General features: G+C 41.7%; 2 protein-coding genes across 10 annotated transcripts in view; one reads left to right on the top strand and one right to left on the bottom strand.

Annotated features, from left to right (window-relative positions):
- Nucleotides 1-22218, bottom strand: part of ANKRD16 (ankyrin repeat domain 16) — a 92379-nt gene that overhangs the window by 31638 nt on the left and 38523 nt on the right. The window contains exon 1 of one of the 2 annotated variants that reach the window (XM_072147452.1): nt 6400-7031. The exons of the other annotated variant lie outside the window; for it this stretch is intronic. Within the exon in view, the coding sequence (XP_072003553.1) occupies nt 6400-6731 (332 nt within the window). The 5' untranslated portion in view covers nt 6732-7031. Of the gene's footprint in view, nt 1-6399; nt 7032-22218 lie in introns of those variants that run through there. 2 annotated transcript variants of the gene reach the window in all.
- FBH1 (F-box DNA helicase 1) overlaps nt 7078-22218 on the top strand; it is a 49137-nt gene continuing 33996 nt past the window's right edge. For 3 of the 8 annotated variants that reach the window (XM_072147450.1, XM_072147445.1, XM_072147443.1), the window contains exons 1-8: nt 7638-7743; nt 10072-10230; nt 14269-14762; nt 15145-15275; nt 15748-15874; nt 16797-16990; nt 17556-17639; nt 18258-18352. In XM_072147450.1, coding sequence (XP_072003551.1) covers nt 7722-7743; nt 10072-10230; nt 14269-14762; nt 15145-15275; nt 15748-15874; nt 16797-16990; nt 17556-17639; nt 18258-18352 — 1306 coding nt within the window. In that variant the 5' untranslated portion in view covers nt 7638-7721. Of the gene's footprint in view, nt 7221-7637; nt 7744-10071; nt 10231-14268; nt 14763-15144; nt 15276-15747; nt 15875-16796; nt 16991-17555; nt 17640-18257; nt 18353-22218 lie in introns of those variants that run through there. The other 5 variants (XM_072147451.1, XM_072147444.1, XM_072147446.1 and 2 more) reach the window with 4 other exon arrangements.

Here is a 22218-nt window from a genome sequence, read left to right as displayed (position 1 = left end):
TTCAGCCTCGGCTCAAACGAAGACTGTCATGGCAACCAATCGCCACCCCCCCCCCGATGACGCTCGGGGGAGCGGCACTCGGAGGTAACATGGCGGCACCCATGCTTTCAGTGCCGCCGGCGACTTTACCGGCGGCAAAGGAAAGGTTAACGCCGGGGGGCTGTGACCAATGCATTTACCACCCTCGAGTCAATAGTTTTTCCCAGTTTTTGTTGGTAAAATTAGGGGCCTCGGCTTATACTCGGGTCGACTTATACGTGAGTATATATACGTGAAATATGCACTTTTTTTTACATATGACACAAACTTGTGTAATATTATATGTCCAGTGCAGTATATGTACAATATCTACTACATAGATTTTAGCATTATATATGATGATCTTGGACTTACCTCTCCGCGTTCCTGCTCCCGTTTGGACTAGGGTGCGTGTGGCAGTACTCAGAGGTTTAAAGGGCCAGCGCACAGGTGATTAGTGCTGGCCACTTACGGATCTGCATTTAATCTGGCGGCTACCATCATTCCCAGCCGAATCGTCAAGCCATTCCTGTGAAGAGACAGCCCTCCTGTCTCTCCAGTGTGTTCCCATATTCTGTTCCTGTGTATCCTGTAGTCCAGTGATCCTGTGATACTGCTCCTGCGTTCCTGTGTGCCAGTCCGTCCTGTTCCGTGTGCCAGTTTCTGTGTTCCTGACCTGATTCCTAGTGTTTCTTCCTGCTTTGCGGCGGGCTCTGGTGAAGACCAGGTGCCACTTAGACTCCGGACCCAGGTGTCTCCATCCCGTTAGTGTGTACAATGACAACAAGAACTTACTGTACCTCCAGACAGCCCAGCGCCTGAATCCCAGGCAAGCCCGGAAGTCATTGTTTTTCTCTCTCTTCAAATCGCTTCATTTTCGTCCGGCTGACAAGAGTGTCAATGCTGATGCTCTATCCCGTGCTTCGGATGTTGTTGGAGAATACCAGCCCCTCGGCACATAATTTCTCCTGACCAGCTTGTTGTTTCAGCCCCGGTGGATCTTCTGCAGCTACCTCCAGGCAAGACGTATGTTATACCTGCTCTCCGGAACAAGATTCTGTCTTGGGACATTCTTCACGTGGTGCAATATTCCGTGGCCCTCATCTCCCGCTACAAATGGTGGCCTGGTGAAAGATGTTCGGGAGTTTGAGGGATCCTGCTGCACCTGTGCCCGCAACAAAGCCTCTCCTCTCAAACCAATACCCAGGTGCCAGTGGTTTCACGTGGCAATGGATTTTATCATCGATCTGCCCGTCTCCTCGAGCAGTACTGTCATCTTGGTGACGAACCGGTTTTCCAAAACTTGCCATTTTGTTCCCCTTCCAGGTCTTCCTTCTTCATCACGGCGTGCCAGTTTGATATTTGAACATATCTTCCGTCTACAAGGTCTTCCGCTACACATCGTGTCTGATCGAGGAGTCCAGTTTGTGTCCAAATTCTGGCGTTCCTTGTGTAACCAGCTGCAAGTCAACCTTCATCCTACCATCCTCAAGTAGACAATTTGGCTGTTTGGTTACCTCCACCACTTAATCTCAGCGCGTCAAGACAACTGGGCTGATCTACTACCATGGGCTGAGTTCTCCTACAATTCCTTGTGGTCTACAGACGTATTCCTCACCCTCCTCTTCCGCTGTCTACTCCTTCTGATGTCCCTGCGGTAGAGGATCTTGTGCAAGACCTTAAATCTATTTGGGACCAGACCTGCCAGTCCCTTCTACGATCCACAGACCACACCAAAACCCAGGCTGATAAGAAACGTCAAGCTCCTCCTGTCTTCTCTCCTGGTGACAAGGTGTAGTTGTCCTCCAGATACGTCTGGTTAAAGAAAACCTACCATTTGATTTGATGCAGTATGAACTAAATATACCGTGAGAATGCTGTAGCTACACTGATGCAGGATCATATTTTGGTTAATCCTAGCAGTGACTGCAGCAGAGAATGACATCATCTGGCTTGCGTCTGGAGGCAGAATAATCAATTGCTGCACCATCCCCCAAGCTGCTGTGTATGAGTCATCCAGCTCAGGTTGATTAGTCATGCTTTACATAGCAGCCATTTTAGCTCCAATCTCCTGTGTAATGTGTAACACAGTCTTTCCTAGCTTTGCTAAGGTCCTGAATGGTATAATAGTTTTTTCAGCAAAACCACTCAGCAAAGGGATTAACCAAGATATGATCCTGCATCAGTGTAGCTACAGGAGTCTCAAGGTATGTTTAGTTCATAATGCATCAAATCAAATGGTAGGTTTCCTTTAAGATACCCAGCTACAAACTTGGTCCCTTTGAGGTAATCAAGCACATCAATCAAGTGGCCTACAAGCTCCGCCTTCCTCCTTCTATGCGCATCCCCAACTCCTTCCATGTCTCCCTCTTGAAGCCAGTCGTCTTGAACCGCTTCTCCTAGCAATCTCCTCCTCCTGCAGCGGATTCCCTGGATGTCTATGAAGTTAAGGAGGTTCTGGATATGAAGATCGTGAGGGGTAAGTGGTTCTTCCTTGTAGAAGAGGTTTGGCCTGAGGATAGATCCTGGGACCCGAAGAGAACATTTTTTAACTGACTCTCCTCCAGAGGTTTCTTGGGACCAAAAAAAAGGGGGGGAGGTACTGTCACGGGCACCCCCGCGATCCATGTCTCGGATTGCGGTTGCACCCGTCCCCCTCGCGCTGGCCCCACTCCTGGACTTACCTCTCCACGCTCCTGCTCCCATCCGGACTAGGCCCTGGTGTTCAGAGATCTGCTCCGGGTCTGCATTTAATCCAGCGGCTCCCATCATTCCCCTCCGGATCTTCAAGCCATTCTTGTGAAGAGAAATCCCTCCTGTGCCTCTAGTGTACCCGTGCCTCCTGCGTACCCGTGTCTCCGGTGTTTCTGTGTTCCATTCCTGTGTATCCTGCAATCCAGTTCCTCCTCCTGTATTCCCATGATCCTGCTCCTGCGTTCCTGTTCTGTGTGCCAGTCCGTTCCTGACGTGAGTCCCAGTGTTCCTTCCTGTGCTTTTCTCCCGCTGTCACCCCGAGTTTGTACTGTCTCCTGTATTGCTACCTTGGCTTATGTGTTATCAGGGTCTCTGTTGGTTTTAAATTACCTCCGCTGTAGTGTGTTCTATATAAGAGGCTATGTGCACTGAGTGCGCATTCGTGGGCGGAGGTGCCGACAGACCGGAGGTCCCGCCAATTGTCTGGCATCTTGTTACCATGGAGATGCTCCATGCTTGCGAAATCTGGGGCGTGTGTGTCACTTCCAGTTCTCAGAGCTGGATCTTGTCCTGGTCCGCATGCGCCACAAATCAGTTGTGTTTTTTACTATGAGCATGATGAAAACCACCTGGCAGGTATTTTATTATTGGTGCAGAATGTGTATATGTGCAGCAAACGGGTCAGTCTTACATTACCTCCAGATGAAGGGTTGACAGCTGAAACGTACATCACGGTCGGTGTGTGGCTCACATCCATGGGTAAGGGCATATGTGTTTTTAACTGATTCTGATAGTAACACCGTGATTTGATATTAGCTACATTGCCTGCAGGATGAATTAGTATAATACATATTTTCATTACAACTAACTTGCATCCTGTGCATGCTTAGTATCTTATTGATGCCCATTGGTTATTTTATTAATATTAAACTTTTTGCAAACAAAATTACTTTTCATGTACCCTTTTCCGTAATTCTGTTATATGACATTTGTGCCCACACCGTATTGTGCCAGGCAAATCGTAATTTTATGATTATTTATAATAAATATTCATATTTTATTTACATGATTGTTTATGTGTGGAATCAACTTTTCTTGGTTTAAATGCTCTAAACACAGTCCACGTGCTTTGGATATCTGAACTGACTGTAGCGTCAATAGCAATACTTTCTCTTTTTGGTTTGATTAAGGGGTTAAAGTCTATTAAAACATAATAAACCTATATAAATTTGGTATTACTGTGATTGTACAGAACCAAAAAATAAATTTGAGGTGTCATTTGGATCGCACAGTTAAAGTTGTAAAAACAGAGCCCACAAGAAAATTATGCAAATGTGTTTTTTTTTTTTTGCCAATTTCACCACATTTGGATTTTTTTCCAGCTTTCCAGTGCACGTTATGGAATATTAACCCCTTAAGGACGCAGCCATTTTGTAGCTTAAGGCTCAACCCGATTGTTTGGATTCTGACATGCATTGCTTTATATGGTTATAACTTTTGAACGCTGTTACTTATATAAACGATTCTGAGATTGTTTTTTCCCCACATGTTATACTTCATTTTAGTGGTAAATTTGGCTGATAAGTTTTGCGTTTATTTTTTTTAAAAAAATAAAAAATTTGCCATTTTCGAAATTTGAAATCATTGCGTTTTCAGGCAGATAGATTTACCACCTAAATAAATTGCTGAATAACATTTTCCATATGTCTACTTTACATTTTCATTTTGTACTATAATTTCTCCTGAGTACAGAGACCCCCCCACATGTGGCCGTTACTTGTTTTATGGGCGCACAGCAAGGTGCAGAATGGAAGGAGCGCCCTGCATCTGCCAGGATTCAACTTTCCTCATTGGCCCCTTTTGTAGGCTATAAAATTTTAGCTTTTGCGTTGTTGAGGCTATGTGACGGCATTTTATTTGCGGGATGAGATGCTTTTTCCATTGTTACCATTTTGGGAATGGTATCCCCTATTGTTGAAAATTTTGGATTTTATTTTGAGGGCAGGAGTAGAAAAGCATCAATTCTGTACTGGATTTTTTTTCGTGTTCACCGTTTAGCCTAATAATCATGTTATCTTTATTCTATTGGTCAGTACGGGGATACCATACATAAATATTTTTTCTTACGTTTTATTAAATTTGTCAAATAAAACCCTAGTGTGGGGAAAAATCAATCATTTTTGCATGGCTGTCTTCAGGGGCGTAACTTGGAGAGGCAGGGCCCCATAGCAGATATCTGAATGGGGCCCTCTATACCCTCAGAAAATATACATATTTGTATACTCACACATTTCTACACTCTTAGCCTACATTCACACAACGTGTGCCCGCCATGCCGTAGGAAGGCAGGCACACATCTGCGCTGGGGAGAGGAGCGGGTGAGCGCTGCTCACCCCTGCCCATCTCCATAGCGAGATATGGCGCATGGCGCCGTGTTCCGGAGAAAACACTTGGCTATGGCCGGTACGGTGCCACACATATACCACTCCCGTACGGCGCCGTGCGCCCATTTCCGTCCATGGTCGTGTGAATATAGCCTTACACACATTTATGCACTGATACATATGCTGTACAATGGTGCACATCCTCCATTCTTTAATGTGTCAGTCAGATGCCAGGGCCCCCTGACACTGTGGGCCCCATGGCGGCTGCTACCACTGTAGTTACGCCCCAGGCCGTCTTCCAAATGGCATAACTTTGTTTCTTTTTCGGCTACAGAGCTGGTTGATGGCTTGTTTTTTGCGAGACATGCTGTACTTTGCACCAGTAACATTCTGGAGTACATATGTTTTTTTGATCACTTTTTATAGCATTTTTTGTGGGATGGAATAGGTAAAAATCATACTTTTTGGAGGGTTTATAACAGTTTTTTTTTACGGCGTTTATCGTGCAGGTTCAATAATTATTTACTGTTATTCTATGGGTTGTTACGGATGCAGTGATATTATATATGTGGGGTTTGTGTTATGATTTAGACTTTTTTTTGCGTTATATATCTCTATATGTTCTGGGGCTTTTGGGCATTTTTATCAATTTATTACTTTATTTTTTATTGAATTACTTCAATAATGATTGCTTACTTCATCTGATTGCTTGTTCATGATAATACTCTGCAATACTCATATATTGCAGGGTATAAGCAGTGTCAGCCTATGCATATGCTGGCACTGTGCCAGTAAGATGACATAATAGACGCCATTTTACTGGCAGTGCCTGCAGGCACCTTTGGGGTCCAGTGATGCCACAGCAACAAACGGCGCCCCCTGAAAACAGTTCGGTTGGGGCCGATTGTGGGGGAAAGACCCCCCCCCCCCCAGAGGCATATTAGATGCTGACAGTGGCATTTAACTGGTTAAGCACCCGCGATCGGAGCCCACTCCGATTGCGGGTGTTAGACTGGGGTGCCGGATATTAGTTATAGCCGGCACCCCATGTTTTCTGATGCCGGTTCGGCTCAGATCTTGAGCTGAACGGGCATCAGCACAGCGTCCGATATATCGGACGCTGAGCGCTAAGTCACCCCATCAGTATGTGAGATATCTCCCACAGGTTGATGAGACGTGTATTGATATAGAATGCTGTATATAGAATTTGGGAGTAAAGATCTGCTAGTAACACTACTCATGTCCCACAATTGGCGCTTACATATGGTGCTCATCAGCAGAGACATGTGTGGGCCAGCCTTACCAGTCAGCCTTCTTCAGACAGTCCACCTTTGCTCCTTTATTGAGTAGGTAGAGTAAGCAGTCTGTGTGCCCCATGGATGCGGCCTCATGCAGTGGCCTCTTGTAGTCATTATTGTGAACCTCTACATCCATACCCACCGTCTCCACCAGGTAGGACATCACAGGTAGGTGTCCATGCCGAGCTGCATAGTGCAACACTGTGTCCCCAGACCGGCCAAAGTGTTTCCCGGGGAGATCAGTCAGTAGCCGGGTGTTACTCTGCAGCTCCTTCTGGAGGAGATGTAACGTCCCTTCCTGTATGATTCTCAGAAGGGGTTTCTCTTCCAGAGACATAGTGCACAGGTTACACAGAGGCGCCGGAGCCTGCACTATCCCACACAGCTCAGCACTCCCCGGGTACGGTCATGTGTTACGCGGCAGCGCTCCGCTTCCCTGGGCATGTGTTCAGCAGGCCTTTGCAGGACATTACAAAACTGCCCTGGTTAGGACAATCGTTGTCCCCCGACTCAATAACTTCCACAGTGCAGGTTAGCTGTACTCTGCTGTCTCCTGCCCTGACAACATCTAATACAATATCCTGGGTTATGTTATGTTTGGCTCCATGGCGCACTGTAAGGAGGCGTGGTTATAATAATCGTCCTATCAGTGCGACTCTGAGGCCATGATCAGCCAATAACGTGTGTTCTTGTATCTTCCCGCTTCCGTTCTCTGATCATGTACTTTCGGTTTGCACAGTTGTAGCGCCGCTCTTTGGTGGAGACTAATATATACATAACTTGTGACCACCGACGGAGCGCCCGGAAAATACCTATCTTTCCACCAGTAAGTGTTAATAATTATAATCATCCCTCGACAGCTGTCATTGGCTGGTGTAAAGATGGCCCGATCGGTATAGACGACTTCTTACTCTGCAGGATCTGTCTGTTCGTTAAAAATCCATCAGGATAAACCAGGGACACCTACTCCTAGATCCAGACACTGTGACTGGGGTAATCTTCTTCTATGTTCTTATCTATGACCTCCCTCCTAATATTCACGTTTATAATTCTGCTAATGAGCCTGAAGGGGTCTGGGGCTTTTAGCAGAGCGCCCCCTACCCTGTGTAATCAGTAAGTGCAGGGGGAGGGGAGACCTGCTGTGCTCATTGTAACAACCAATGCAGCTACAGCACTGAGGGGCTAATTGGCATAAAAGTTGATTTTTCAGGGAAGGAGGCCATGAATAGCAAATATAACTATATAATGTATCTATGTGGAAGTATCCCTGGTTTATCATGATGCATTTTGAAGGAAGATCTTCTGCAATGCTGCCCACTGCACATACATGCTGACATGGACCGCACAAGGTAGTGGCTACAACTAGGGTTGCAGGCCAGAGGGAGCTTTCTGCATGTGCTTTAACCTTTTTTTTTTATTTAAGAGAGGATACAGATGGCCTCTTCCCTACATGCCTATTATCCTCCTCTGCTTCACGTGTTGGTAACCTCATCACTGGATTCCCTGCATGATGATTGTGATCAGCACTGACACGGGAATTATTTTAATGGCCCCCTATTACAGTACACGATCAGGATACCAGTGTGACGGCCCGGTCCTGCTGCTATCACTGTGAAGGAGTGTGCAGCATCGTGAGGACAGACAGATCCTTCAATGTACAAGCTGCATCACTAGAGGCCATGTGACCGAAGCTTCACCCACCTATACTGAATTACCAATGTCCAGTCACATGACCATGGGGCTGTGAGTTGTGGCAATGAATGAATATGTAGTGGGGGGCACTTTACGGCCAGGACTGATGGAGGGTAGAAAAAAGTTTCATGTGGATTTATCTGTACAGGGCTTTATCAATTGCTTGTACAAGTGCCTGCAGCTTACGGCCAGGACTGATGGAGGGAAGAAAAAAGTTTCATGTGGCTTTATTTTTACAGGGCTTTTTCCCCTTGCTTGTACAAATGCTATGTGCATCCTCTATGCATGTCTCTGTATAAAGAACACCACTGATAATAGTAATCAAATGGGTTGTTGCCATTAGATCACTGTTATCTGTGATCTATATATAAGAAAAGCAAAGAACTATTATACGTTCCTTTCTTAGTGTGCCCATGTACAAAATTGTAAATAAAAAAGGGAAACAGCTTTTTTTAAAAAAAGCTATGTTCCCAAACCCCCAAAAATAAATTAAATAAAAATTCAGCAGTATCAGCCCCAGGCTGGTCTGGGGGCCACCGTCAGCCATAGTCCGCTCTGTAGGTTTACATTTCTGATGACACAATAATAAGGGTATGTTCAAAAGAGGAGATTTGCCTTATTACATTGCTGTCCTCATTTCATTTACAAAACGCGTTAGCGCATGCGTTTTGTAAACGCAATGTTGACGTTTTGTAATTGGGCAAATCTAATTTTCGCAGCTTTTGTGATGCATTTTAAAACGCCATGTGTGAACACACTCTAAAATGTTACTATAATTGTCTCAACTGGCTTTTTAAGCACAAAAAACAGGGGCTGTAACTATTTTCTTGTATTAATAGATGTCTATTAACACTATATAAACGCCTAAGAGGTATATTTTGTATTAATGAAAATTTCCTACACTTCCACAATTCAAAACTGGTGAGAGGATTATTATTACCCTTCTGGAAAAATGTTAGTGCGACTCCTGGTCATACGTGTTTTATAGTGTTCAATAGCTCGCTTAAAATTTCAATACAATACGCTCCTATTTGTCTACACACGCGTCCGACATTCTCCTCGTAGTGTGCGGTCAAACAGAAGCGTAATGTACTGAAATTTTATATCTATTTTAGTCCTGTATATTTATATAAGACTAATTCTACACTGGTGATCAATTGAACACTATAGAACTTGTATGACCAATGGATAAATTTATTCGGAGCACAATAAGTACCAGCATTTAGTTATATTATGCAGAAAGATGAATAGTTTTATTCTACATGGTACTTTTGCTACTGTGGATTATGTCAATGATATTATAAATTAAACACATATATTCTTTGCGAGGGCCCCACATTCTACTATGCAAAAAGCATATCTGTATCGCACTATTTTTACATTTGCTTTTGGGTTGTTTTTAGATTTTATTTCTGATTTTATTAAATATATTCGATATGATTCATTAGAATTGGTGGTTTTGCAGATATTATTTTTTACTTTTATGCTGGGTTTTATCTAGCACCCACCTTTTCTCCATATTTGATATTGGTGAAGCCCTTATAGCGGCAACATTTCTTACATTACATCTTTTTAAAATCTTCAATGTCCAAAAGGTTAAAGAACTCAACCCAAATTAGGGATGCATTCAGATTGTGTGGTTTGCTGCAGTTAAAACCGTATTGGAAAAAACCACATTTCTAATGCAGATTTTGATCTTGGTGGTCAAACATGGCAACGCACGCTTCAATGCTGGACTATAAATGCATTTTTCACAGTCCAAGACTTAACGCTGTCTATATTTCTGCTTGTTCAGCATTGTGTGTAGACTCCCTTTTAAAGCCAAAATCCACATGGAAACATTCTGCAGTGATTATCATTGTCTGTGCTAAAAATACACTGCATTCATGCACTGAGTGCAGGAATCCATAGGCCCTAGTCTTATTGTTGACTATAGCCAGTAGTGCAATGAGTTGTACTGTAATCTGAAAACTCTTTTTCTGTAGTGAGAAGGCGGAAGCATCTTACAGAAAGAGATTGTCAGGCGCTGGCACAAAGCAGAGAAAGTTTATGCTCCCTCACGCAGCCTTTCAGCCAATGGAAACCCAAGCAAGATGTAAACAGAGGTCTATATCCACGTAGCAGACACAGGAGATGCTTCCGAGGTAGATAATGTCATTTTCTCTTTATATTCTTTTATGCCAGTAGACCCAATAGGGGGGAGCTGGGAATAGTGATCTGAAACAATGAGCGTAGAAAACTGAACTTCATACCTAGAATCATTTTATGGCCGGAGAAGACCAGAACTTATGAAGGGGATGCTGTAGCTCAACGTGTGCAATGAACACCCAACCCAAGTCCCATTTTCTGTAGAAAATAATTTCTGTGGCCACTGGTGACAAATATGGCTTGTACATTTGTAATCGGTGAACACCCAAAAGAACAAGTACAACTAGTATGCACTAATACACCCAACGGCCACTTTATTAGGTACGCCATGCTAGTAACTTTATTAGGTACGCCATGCTAGTAACGTGTTGGACCCCCTTTTGCCTTCAGAACTGCCTCAATTCTTCGTGGCATAGATTCAATAAGGTGCTGGAAGCATTCCTCAGAGATTTTGGTCCATATTGACATGATGGCATCACACAGTTGCCGCAGATTTGTCGGCTGCACATCCATGATGCGAATCTCCTGTTCCACCACATCCCAAAGATGCTCTATTGGATTGAGATCTGGTGACTGTGGAGGCCATTTGAGTACAGTGAACTCATTGTCATGTTCAAGAAACCAGTCTGAGATGATTCCAGCTTTATGACATGGCGCATTATCCTGCTGAAAGTAGCCATCAGATGTTGAGTACATTGTGGTCATAAAGGGATGGACATGGTCAGCAACGATACTCAGGTAGGCTGTGGCGTTGCAACGATGCTCAATTGGTACCAAGGGGCCCAAAGAGTGCCAAGAAAATATTCCCCACACCATGACACCACCATCACCAGCCTGAACCGTTGATACAAGGCAGGATGGATCCATGCTTTCATGTTGTTGACGCCAAATTCTGACCCTACCATCCGAATGTCGCAGCAGAAATCGAGACTCATCAGACCATGCAACATTTTTCCAATCTTCTACTGTCCAATTTCGATGAGCTTGTGCAAATTGTAGGTTCAGTTTCTTGTTCTTAGCTGAAAGGAGTGGCACCCGGTGTGGTCTTCTGCTGCTGTAGCCCATCTGCCTCAAAGTTCGACGTACTGTGCGTTCAGAGATGCTCTTCTGCCTACCTTGGTTGTAACGGGTGGCGATTTGAGTCACTGTTGCCTTTCTATCAGCTCGAACCAGTCTGCCCATTCTCCTCTGACCTCTGGCATCAACAAGGCATTTCCGCCCACAGAACTGCTGCTCACTGGATGTTTTTTCTTTTTCGGACCATTCTCTGTAAACCCTAGAGATGGTTGTGCGTGAAAATCCCAGTAGATCAGCAGTTTCTTAAATACTCAGACCAGCCCTTCTGGCACCAACAACCATGCCACGTTCAAAGGCACTCAAATCACCTTTCTTCCCCATACTGATGCTTGGTTTGAACTGCAGGAGATTGTCTTGACCATGTCTACATGCCTAAATGCACTGAGTTGCCGCCATGTGATTGGCTGATTAGAAATTAAGTGTTAACGAGCAGTTGGACAGGTGTACCTAATAAAGTGGCCGGTGAATGTATAAATACTATGATTTCTCTTTGGAATATTGTGGTAGATATTCATTGAATAATATGCACTGGTGAAAGCTCAGTTTGGAGGAATCTATTAGCTGCAATCTACATTTGTTCAAGGGAATAGGTCAGCCACCCAGCAACAGCTAATGGGTGCCAGTGGCTGTCCCCTGTAACTCCGTCGGCACACTGCAAAGTGACCGCTAAGGCACTCGGTACCCGCAACTGTCACATTGTCTGTCTTACCTCAGAATTTTTTCCCCAGAAGGCTTGATGGCTACACCTTGTTCCTAGAACTTATATTTTATTTCTAAACCTAACAGGACTATATACACATTGTCCTGAAGGTTTTCATCTGTCGGTGAATACGTTTTTATTGCATAGTAATAATAGTAACATTTGAAAACAACAATCAAACTGAATGTCCAGAGTGATGTGAAGGCCTGCTATTCTGTTCAAAGCTCCCTTGCATGACTATTTCATCCGGTTCCGTGGACGATTTCATGAGATCATGATCCTAATAAGACATAATTGCCCTCCTCTTATTACTTCAAGAGTGCGTTCACACATTCAATTTTTCAGATGCAGTTTTTGATGCCCAAACCATGAGTGGAGTGAAAATAGATGAGGAGCAGCACTTCTTAAAGGGGTTTTCCCACGAACTGAAGTTAGGCCCTATCCACAGGATGGGTCTAACTTTCTGATCAGTGGGGGTCTCGGTGATGAGACCCCACAGATCGCGAGGGGTCCATGGGATTGGGTCAGTTTTCGCGATCTGTGGGAGTTCTCGTGGATAGGGCCTAACTTCTGTTCGTGGGAAAACCCCTCTAATTATAACTCCTCACCCATTATGATCCACACCTGCTTTTGGCTTCAAATACTGCATCTGAAAAACTGAACGTGTGGCTGCACCCTAAGAGGTGGCTGACCTTTTCCCTAGCTCAAATGCAGTTTGCAGCTCAGATTCCTGCAAACTGAGCTTTGTTCTACTGGAGGCAGCCACCCAGCACCAGCTAATGGGTAGATTAGCACACACATTGTAGTGGCTCTCATAAAATCAAGTCTTTGGCACTCTGAAAGTCTCCAGTAATGTTTAACAAAAATGCGTCTGAATTACCATCTAGCTGTTAGTATTGTTTCCAAAGGTAATTTCTTTGCCATTGCCTTACTGGCATCAGCTCCTCTAACTGACTGTGCTCTAAAAATGGTAGTATCTATACCCGCTCTGCACATCGCTTCCAGGATCCAACCTCTAATGGTATTTGGAGATGCCCTCCTAATTGGAGCCTTCGAGATGATGAACAGCTCTGTAATCTCTCCTCTTAAGGGGTGTGTTAGCTTTAGGTATCTCCTCATTGCCATAACCATGCACAATTCTAGTTCTACTCTGTCCTGCAATAAATCAATCTCTATCAGACTCTGGTCTGTGTGAGAAGTTTTTGTCCTTCTTTTGAGGATCAAATGAAACCCGCTAGATGTCTGTGTCAACCATGGTTTGTCAATGTGAATCCGTGTTCGCATTAGCAGCTAGAGCTAAGGAACTAACGCCATTAGACAAGCCAATTTGATACCTGCCTCCTTGATGGAAAGACCTTCCGGGTCTAAAGTACTTAAATATTTGAGTAAGATCTCCATGTCCCATAATCCCAATGTGTAGTTGGGATTATAATGTTAAGGACAGAGCCTACTATATGGTTTTACGTGTATTAGTTGCGATACCTGATATGTTTAATCACCAAGAAGTCTAGTGCGTTCCAAATGTTGGCCCAACCTTGCACACCTTTTTAGGTTAGCCATGTGTAAAACTCCTAAATAATGGATTTGTATCTGGAGCGTGTTTTTGGTCTCAAAGACCAATTTAGTAACTTATTTGTTTGCTCTGTTAGTTCTGAGTATCCAAATAGCCTATTAATGCCGCAATCCACATTAATTGCAGAAGTTACTGTAATAGATCCGATGAAGCCTTCATGCAGTCTGCTTTCTTGTGAAAGTGGGACTTTATTGTGTATGAGCATTTTGCATAGTTTGGATGCCAAGGTCTGGACTGCCAAATCGGGTAAACTAGGACTAACCAAGACTTTCTCCTCCTGAATTTTCTGTAGTGTGCGGAATTAAATTTGGGAGAGGAACGGTGTATAGGTCGTGGAGACCCTGCCACTGAAATGAGAGTGCATTCACCCTCAGTCTTACAGATCTGCAGATCACATACTCTATAGTGCTAGTAAATGAGCACCTATCTACATTTAGTGGAAAAATCCACACAGATTTCAAAACATTCTTATGACTTTTACATTTGTCGAATACCCTTTATGTTGCATTCTTTACGATTTTAGATTATTTAAATGAATTCAATCTGTATGTTCTGTAGGTTTGTTGTAAAATATGTGGTGGCAAACTTAACATGTGTATCATTTCTGCACATCATATCTTGTCTGCAGTTAACATTATGAAAATCTGCAAAATATGTTTACTGACCGTTTTCTTAACTTCATAGGTAAAAGAGGAAAAGCTACATTTTCTTTCAGTACTTCACATGATCCTATGAGCACAGATCAGTATTCTAGGAGCAGCCATACACATGAGATGGCAGAAGATGTGTCTAGTCCTATTGAGGATGACATTGTAGAGTTTGTCATTGAGGATGAAGAATCTCCATCCGATCCCATGTTCAGCAGGAAAAGACACTTTTCTTCCATTGAAAGCCAGTGTTCAGGTGCACATTGGCCAGAAGAGGAGGTTCCTTCATCTTCCAGCAATTTCTTTGAGGAGGACGATGATGATGAAATGGGTCTCATGCTGGATTCCGTTTCTGAGTCTTGCTATGGACTGTTGGGTGTGACTGATCACAACTATCCATCATGTGGACATATAAACCAATTCCCAGATGAACTGCTGCAATGGATATTCAGTTTCCTCCCAATTGTGGACCTCTATCGGAACATCAGCTTGGTTTGTCATAAATGGAAGTCTCTGGTCCACGACCCACTGGTTTGTACATGTCTTTAGTAATAATGAACTACCTTGTGTAATAACATTGAGTAAAGGCAGTAAAATAGTTTGGTCACATGGAAGATGGAGATAAAGTACAGCGCTAGACTTTTTGTTATCTCTGGTGGGTCTAAAGACGCCAAATAGAGCTCCATTTAGGAAGGAGAATGGAAACCCCACCAACTCTTCAACATTTGGGGTTCCAGAAGTTTATAACATATCAGTTTCCAATCCACTATTCACAGAACAGGGAGTAATATTAAAATGTTGTCAAATCCTTTTAAACCAGTTTTTGGTAGAGCACTTATTTTGAATTTTGACTTTCATATCTATTTTTTCTCACATAGTAACATATTTTATGTGCTTGTGTTTTGTTTTTCAGTTTATTAAATGGAAGAAATTGTACCATCGATATCTTGCCAATGAAGGGCAGGCTGTAGTGGAAGTGGATGCTATTCTTAAACAGAATGGAGTGACTGCAGACAACCCACTCTGTGTTCTAAATCTAGTAAAGTAAGAAAGCTACTGAGTGCAGTACATGACTGACTAGTACAATACTTTTTTTCTTTCCCCGCAGACAATAAATAGAGGGTCAGAGCACTTTTCCACCCACTGCCTCATTTAAATCAAAACCTCAATGTATATTTCCATGTGTTGAAAGCAAGAATTGTTGCCCACACAATAGTATGTGATTTGGAGGTTGGTGTCACATATATAACACAAAAATGTGATGATGGGTACACAGCTAAAACTGGCCTATTTTAAGTGCAAATAAACACGCACATTTCTGAGTGACACTTGCAAAAAGCCATGCAGATCTAGCAGAAACAACCACAGTATTTTGTATGACATGGATTGGCATTGAAGATTTATATTGGAGCATGAATAGTCCCTACTCCATGTTATTGGCAATCATATTGATAATTCTAGTATAACAATATGATGATTATTTGCTGACCAACAATGTCTGAACACTTCTGTATAGGTACTTTGCTTCGTCTGGTCATGTCGGTGACGTGTCAGCCATTTTGGGATGTCTTAAGCATCATCATTTATATGAAATTTCAGAAAATTGTGTTAAGAGACTTCCAGATCTGTCTTGTAGCAATGAGGTAAGTAATTATACACATTGGAGAAGATATTTTTATTAAAGAGTCGTAAAGTAAGACATTGCAAAGTTGCAAAGCTTGGATATTTTGCACCCCTCGAATCCAGGACTTTTACAAATAAAACCTTAATGAAAACAAAAGAAAAACGCATTCTAACCACCTACACATGCCTAAATGTTTCTATAAATACAGACACCAAAAGTCCATCGCTCGCAGATTTACACCATTGGCTTAAGTTTATATCAAGTAGGAGTAAATTGTGGAGATGATATCACCCGGTCCCTGAGACGTGACCACACCAATAAGAGGATAAAATGAAATTTGGGGAGATTGTGCTGGGAATTAGAAACATAGTATGGCATGCTTTGGGAGCGGTTGTACCAGGCTGTATTTGCTGCATATTGCGCTCATGTAAATGTGTCTAACAAAGCTTGTGCGCCGCCATATTGGATTTGAACCCCATCCCCTGTGAGGTATTTGGGAGGCCGCGATCGGTTACTATATTTTATACTAGACTCCCAGGCCTGTCATTCAGCCTGATTTCCAAGCGTCTGCCTCCAGCTTTCACTAGCAAAACAAAGATCACTAGCAAAGCTGCCATGTACTGCAGAATTGCAGTATAAGGCAGAATCGGTCAGGCACTAAAGGGTTTAAGTAGCATTAGATAGTAAATAGTAAAAAATATATAATATATGAAAATCTAAAAGTTCAAAAAGAAAAATCATAAACCTGTTGGGTAGCACTGCATCCCAAAAGGCCCGATCTATCAAAATATAAAAACTGTTTTTCCCTGTGTTGACCCTGTAACAGAAAATAGCGCCCAAATGTCCAAATCGCCATTTTGCTAATTTTTGTATGCATTGTATCTCGCATGATCACTACTTTTTAGTTGACAACAATTTTTCTTCTTTTTTGTGTATTACAGCAGAATGTCGACCCTTGGGCAGTGCTGGCAGTTATCGTTCTTTTATCAACCAGCCTAGGTGATAACCAGAGGCTCATGAGATGCCTGCAACATTTGCAATCGCCTCTACGACTTGCCGAAGTCATGGAAGCACTATACTGTTTGGCGACCTTACTCTTTGCAATGAGAGAGCAGAAGATTCTCATCTCCAATAGGTATAATTATCCTTCGTATTTCAAACCTTCCAGATTGCTACGATATCTTTTAACAAACATTTATGCAAGTTCATTATCATACTATGTGGGTATGTATCACTGTGTATATCATATATATAGTTTTTAAACATCTGCATCCTTCATTCTAGCGCTGACTCCTGTTGCATTGATGCGTTTGGCTACAGCAGTAACTTGTCCCAAACAGTGGACATCTCTTTACAAAAGGCTAGTCATGGCTGAGGTCAGTCATGATCCAAATGTTTTAAGGTCACAGCTAAGGTCAATGTTTTGCTAGAGTTGGTACCTGCAGTGATCACCCTAGTAAAGTAAAAAAGAAAACACTGAAGTAGACACTGGCCCGCTAACACTTGAATAGTGGGTCCAGAGGTTGAGTGGGTGTGCCAAAGCCATGTTTTTCTTTATATTCGTAGACTTTATATTATAGTGTACGTAAAGCAAATGAGTATGTATACCCTTACAACAATCCTTAATGGATAATTTACTTTTGTACAAACTTTACTCAATGTCATTTGTTGATCGTTTGCACTGTTTCCTTCTTTCTCAGAATCCATTATAATATATTCTATAGTCTATATCTTCTGGAGAACAGCGGCTCACAGCAGAAAATTCAATCCCATGAAAATACAAGGTCTGTACTGCAGTGTTCCAAATTGATGTAAATAATAAGCCGATTTTGGTGTGCCATTGTTCTAATTTACAAGTATTTTAAAGGACTTTTCCTCAGTATAAGGCTACGGTCACATCTGTGTTCATCAGGTTCCAAGACCCATTTGGTTATTAATAGCAGGATATAAAAGCAAAGGAACCCTTGTCTTTTTTTAGTAACGGACGTGTGACAGAAGATAACAGAAGGTTCTTTAAAGTCTAAGATGAACGGGAAAACCTTCCCTTTTTAGTTCCTTTACACTATCCTTGAACGGCGAGTGTAACAGAAAGCCCAGATGCAGGCGTGAACTTGGCTTATAACCAATGGGATGCACAGTATCTATATAGTTCAGCTATCTGAACAGACCAGAGTGACCATTGAAGCAGGTGTTGAATTCCCACACATTTCCTTTGGTCTCAAAGGGGTTAAATGCCCTATTTGGCTTCCTTATATATAAGCTAGAGCAGAAAGAATTAAAAATATTCTCTGGAGGACCCAGACCATCCACATTTTATTTCCCACCCCTTCTTAATTGATTTAAAAATAAAGTAAAAATTAACTTTTGTTTTGTATTCTGATTTGCTTGTTTTTAAAATGTAGACATAAACCAACCTTCAGTCTTACAAATGAACAGCAACAGATTGTAAACCACAATATTCAAGATGGGCAAGTTGTTAAAATCATGGCTTTTGCAGGTAAGAAAATACAATCATTAAGTATATCATAGCCCAGTGTTCAGGTTTAAAGTAACTTTAGAAAATTTTAAGAAAATATACCATCAAAATCTACTATGCTAATGTGCTTGAAGAGCTCTGGGGTGTGCTTCCAGAGCCCCTCAGTATGTATAAGTTCATTTTGAAGGAATAATGCCATGGATAATGAATATAAGATTACCACAGTCACTGTGCCTGGATCTATGAGTTTATAATGCTTGATTTTGATGGGAGATTTTCTTTAAAGTATTTATATTTACAGTTTGCACTAGTATTTTAAAGTGTGAGATTATGACAGTAATCTTTTGTTTATATAAAGTGATCTACCGTACTTATCTGGCATAAGACTTATGTCAGCATCTCTGTCTTTTCTTTTCAGTGACGGTCACTGTTGTCTTTGTTTTTTTCAGCTACTACTAGAATGCTTTGCAAGTTGTAAATGTAAGGGAAAAGTATTTAATAATTGATATGCCATGAATTGTAGATCAGTGAATTCCATACAGCTTCCAACATGACCTCTTCATTATTAACATGGTGTGCCATTGCTATCCCTGCTGGGGATGCCATGCTTCTCATTGCAGCAACTTTGGGTGTTGATGTGGTTTCACTCACCTGGACAGAGCATTACTATATTAGTAACATTTGCTACATAAAGTTAGTAGTTATAGGGACAGTGTCACCATTCCATCTGAACATTGAGGATGACGCCACATTTGTAAGAGTGCCTTGTCAAATAGCTGGTAAGATGCCAGAAATTGCATTTTACCCATGTAAAATAGTAAATGTTATGGAAAGGCCATCCGTTCTCAAGAGTTAGAAGACCTTTAATGGTGCACTGAATGGAAGAATCACTTTAGAGTTTAAAGGAAGTCTACCTTCAAAATAAAGTATAACACTTACTCATAGATCCACAGCTGTGGTAATCATATATTTATAATCCATGGCCTCCTTCCTTCTAAAATCATCAATTATGCTAATGAGTCATAAGAGTTATGCAGGGTGTTTCCAGAGCCCATCCATGTTTTGTCTTCAAATATGTCACTAAGGACCAGTTTGGTAGACGCCCCAAAATGGAATTGCCACACCACCTATTTATTTAAAACTCCTACTAAAACATAAGACTAGTATTGAACTATACAGAATGTGTCAGACTATACAGCATTAATTGTGGTGCCCTTGCAAGTGTAAACTAGTACAGTCAGTAAATGCAGTAATCAGATTATATTATAAAATATATATACAGGTGGTCCTCTACTTAAGGACACCCGACTTACAGACGACCCCTAGTTACAGACAGACCCCTCTGCCCACTGTGACCTCTGGTGAAGTCTCTGGATGGTATAACTTTAGTCCCAGGCTGCAATGATCAGCTGTAAGGTGTCTGTAATGAAGCTTTATTGATAATCCTTGGTCCCATTACAGCAAAAATTGTTGAACTCCAATTGTCACTGTGGCAGAAATTTTTTTTGTCTGGATCTACAATTATAAAATATACAGTTTCGACTTGCATACAAATTTAACTTAAGAACAAACCTACGCAACCTATCTTGTATGTAACCCGGGGACTGCCTGTATATCAGTAAAAATTGAGCACAATACTGGAAAAAAGATCCACCTTAGCGTGCTGCCACGTAGTGCATTCTTGGACTGTTTTCAAACGATCTGAAAGCGAAAGCATTTTTAACTCCTGAAGGACGCAGCCTGTTTGTACGTTAAGGCTCGGTCCTTTTTTTTTAGAAATTTGACCAGTGTCTCTTCCTGTGGTAATAACTTTTCAACACTTTAAGATATCCCTGTGATTTTGAGATTGTTTTCTCGTGAGACATTGTAGTTTGTGTTAAGTGTCATTTTGGTGATCCGTTCCTTTTTGGGGGGGGGGGTAAAAATTCAAAAATTTTGGGGGAAAAATTACAATTTTCAAATGTAAGACTATTTGTTTTAAGTTTTCAATTTTTTACGGATGTGAGAAGGTTTGAAGTTTTAGTAGTAACTTCTCAGATTTTCTTGAAATTTGGAAAATTTTCTACTATATACCCCCACATGTAACACCATTTTACAAACTTAACATCTCAACCTATTTAAATCGGCATCTAAGAAGTCTATTAACCCTCTAATTAATTAGTTTTCCGGAAGCAAAAAGAAATGGATTTGAAATTTCAAATTTTGAGCACGATTTTTCTCAATTCGCCCTAAAATGGACACATTCAGAAGGAATTTGAGATAAATCTACATCCCAAAATTTTTACCCTGCTTCTTCCGAGTATGGCAATACCAGACATGTGGATATCAACTGCTGCTTTGTCGAACAGCGATGTCCAAAACAGAGTTTGTACTATTGCGTTTTTGGAAGGCCAATTTGGCTGCAAATGTTTTGTGGTGCCACACTGTAATTGAAGAGCCCCTTGAAGTAACCCTACAATAGAAACCCCCCCCAAAGATGTCACCATTTTGGAAACTAGACCCCTCAAAGAATTTATCTGGGGTTGTGGTGAGCATTTTATATCCAAACATGCTGGTCAAAATCTAATGCAAAGTAAATAGTGCAGAGTAAAAAAATACAGCATAGTCACTCTGGATCTATGACCTGGGTTTATCAAGCTTGATTTTGTACATGTAGAGTCCACCTCTAGCCCCAGTGATATAAATGTGTCCAGTTTGGCTAAAAGGTTACAGGTCTACATTCAAGTTTGCAAAGGGACCTGTTACCAAGTACAAAATACAAGTACATTCATCCTCTGCTGTTTTGAGATTACAGCAGAAAGAGGGAGGAAGCAGAGGGGGAGCGGAGATAGTGTAACAGCCTGTGAAGCTACAGCACAGGGGACCTAGGGTAGAGTTCTCCTGACTCATTAGCATAATTTTAAAAAGTGCTTTTAGAAGGAAGGAGATTACAATAACAAGTATAAGAAGATGACCACATCATGGTGCCTGCAACTATGTGTAAGTTCTCTAGTTTATTTTTTTATTTTTATTTTTTTAATATTACCTTTTAACTGGATATCTCCAGTTCTTTTTATCGGTTCAGAAGATATAACCATTAGAAATAGGCCACCGTCATAACATCTATTAATGCACAGGGCATGTTCGATTAAGATATTTAATAGTGGTATGGCAGTGGTGAATCGGTTAAATGGGTGAAAAAGATTGAGGGTAAATTAATCAGGAGCACATGAGCAATCAAACGAGGTATACCGTACTACTCATCATTTCTTACTAATGGTGGGTTCAAACTTTCACTTTTTCTGATGCAGTTTTCAAAACCAAAAGCAGGTGAGGATCATAATAGGTGAGAATATATCATTGAGTGATGCTACTCCTTCCCTCTTTTCACTCCACTCCTGGTTTGGACATTGAAAACTGCATCTGAAAAACTGAACGTGTGAACGCACCTTTAGTAGTAGGAGGGAACACACAACAAAGATAATAAGTGTGCATTCACACAAGGCTTTTAGCGCTTTTACTGAAACTGCTAAAGAGATTTGCCTAATTAAATTGATATTAACGTTTTCATTTACAAAACACAACCGTTAACATGCACCATGCATTAACATCGTGTTAATGGAAGCGGTTTCCATTCCACCAAAGCCACGACCCTTTTCGGAGCAGGCGGAAAAGGTCAATTTTTCTGGCACCGCCATCTAATAAATACGTTGGAGAGCAGAACATGCGGTGAGAGCACCATAAATCTGCCAGAAACGCCATAGTAAATGTCCCCCATGTGTGAATGCACCCTTAAACATATTACTGCGTTTTTCAGCCATGAAACAAAAAGTAATGGTCCGCTCTTAATAAAGAAGGTGAAGTTAAGTTTCTGTTAATTCTCACAGGGCAGTACAGTTATTTCTATT

Source organism: Engystomops pustulosus, chromosome 4 (assembly GCF_040894005.1).
Source record: "Engystomops pustulosus chromosome 4, aEngPut4.maternal, whole genome shotgun sequence".
NCBI lineage: Eukaryota > Metazoa > Chordata > Amphibia > Anura > Leptodactylidae > Engystomops > Engystomops pustulosus.
This window is presented reverse-complemented; position numbering and strand designations above follow the sequence as displayed.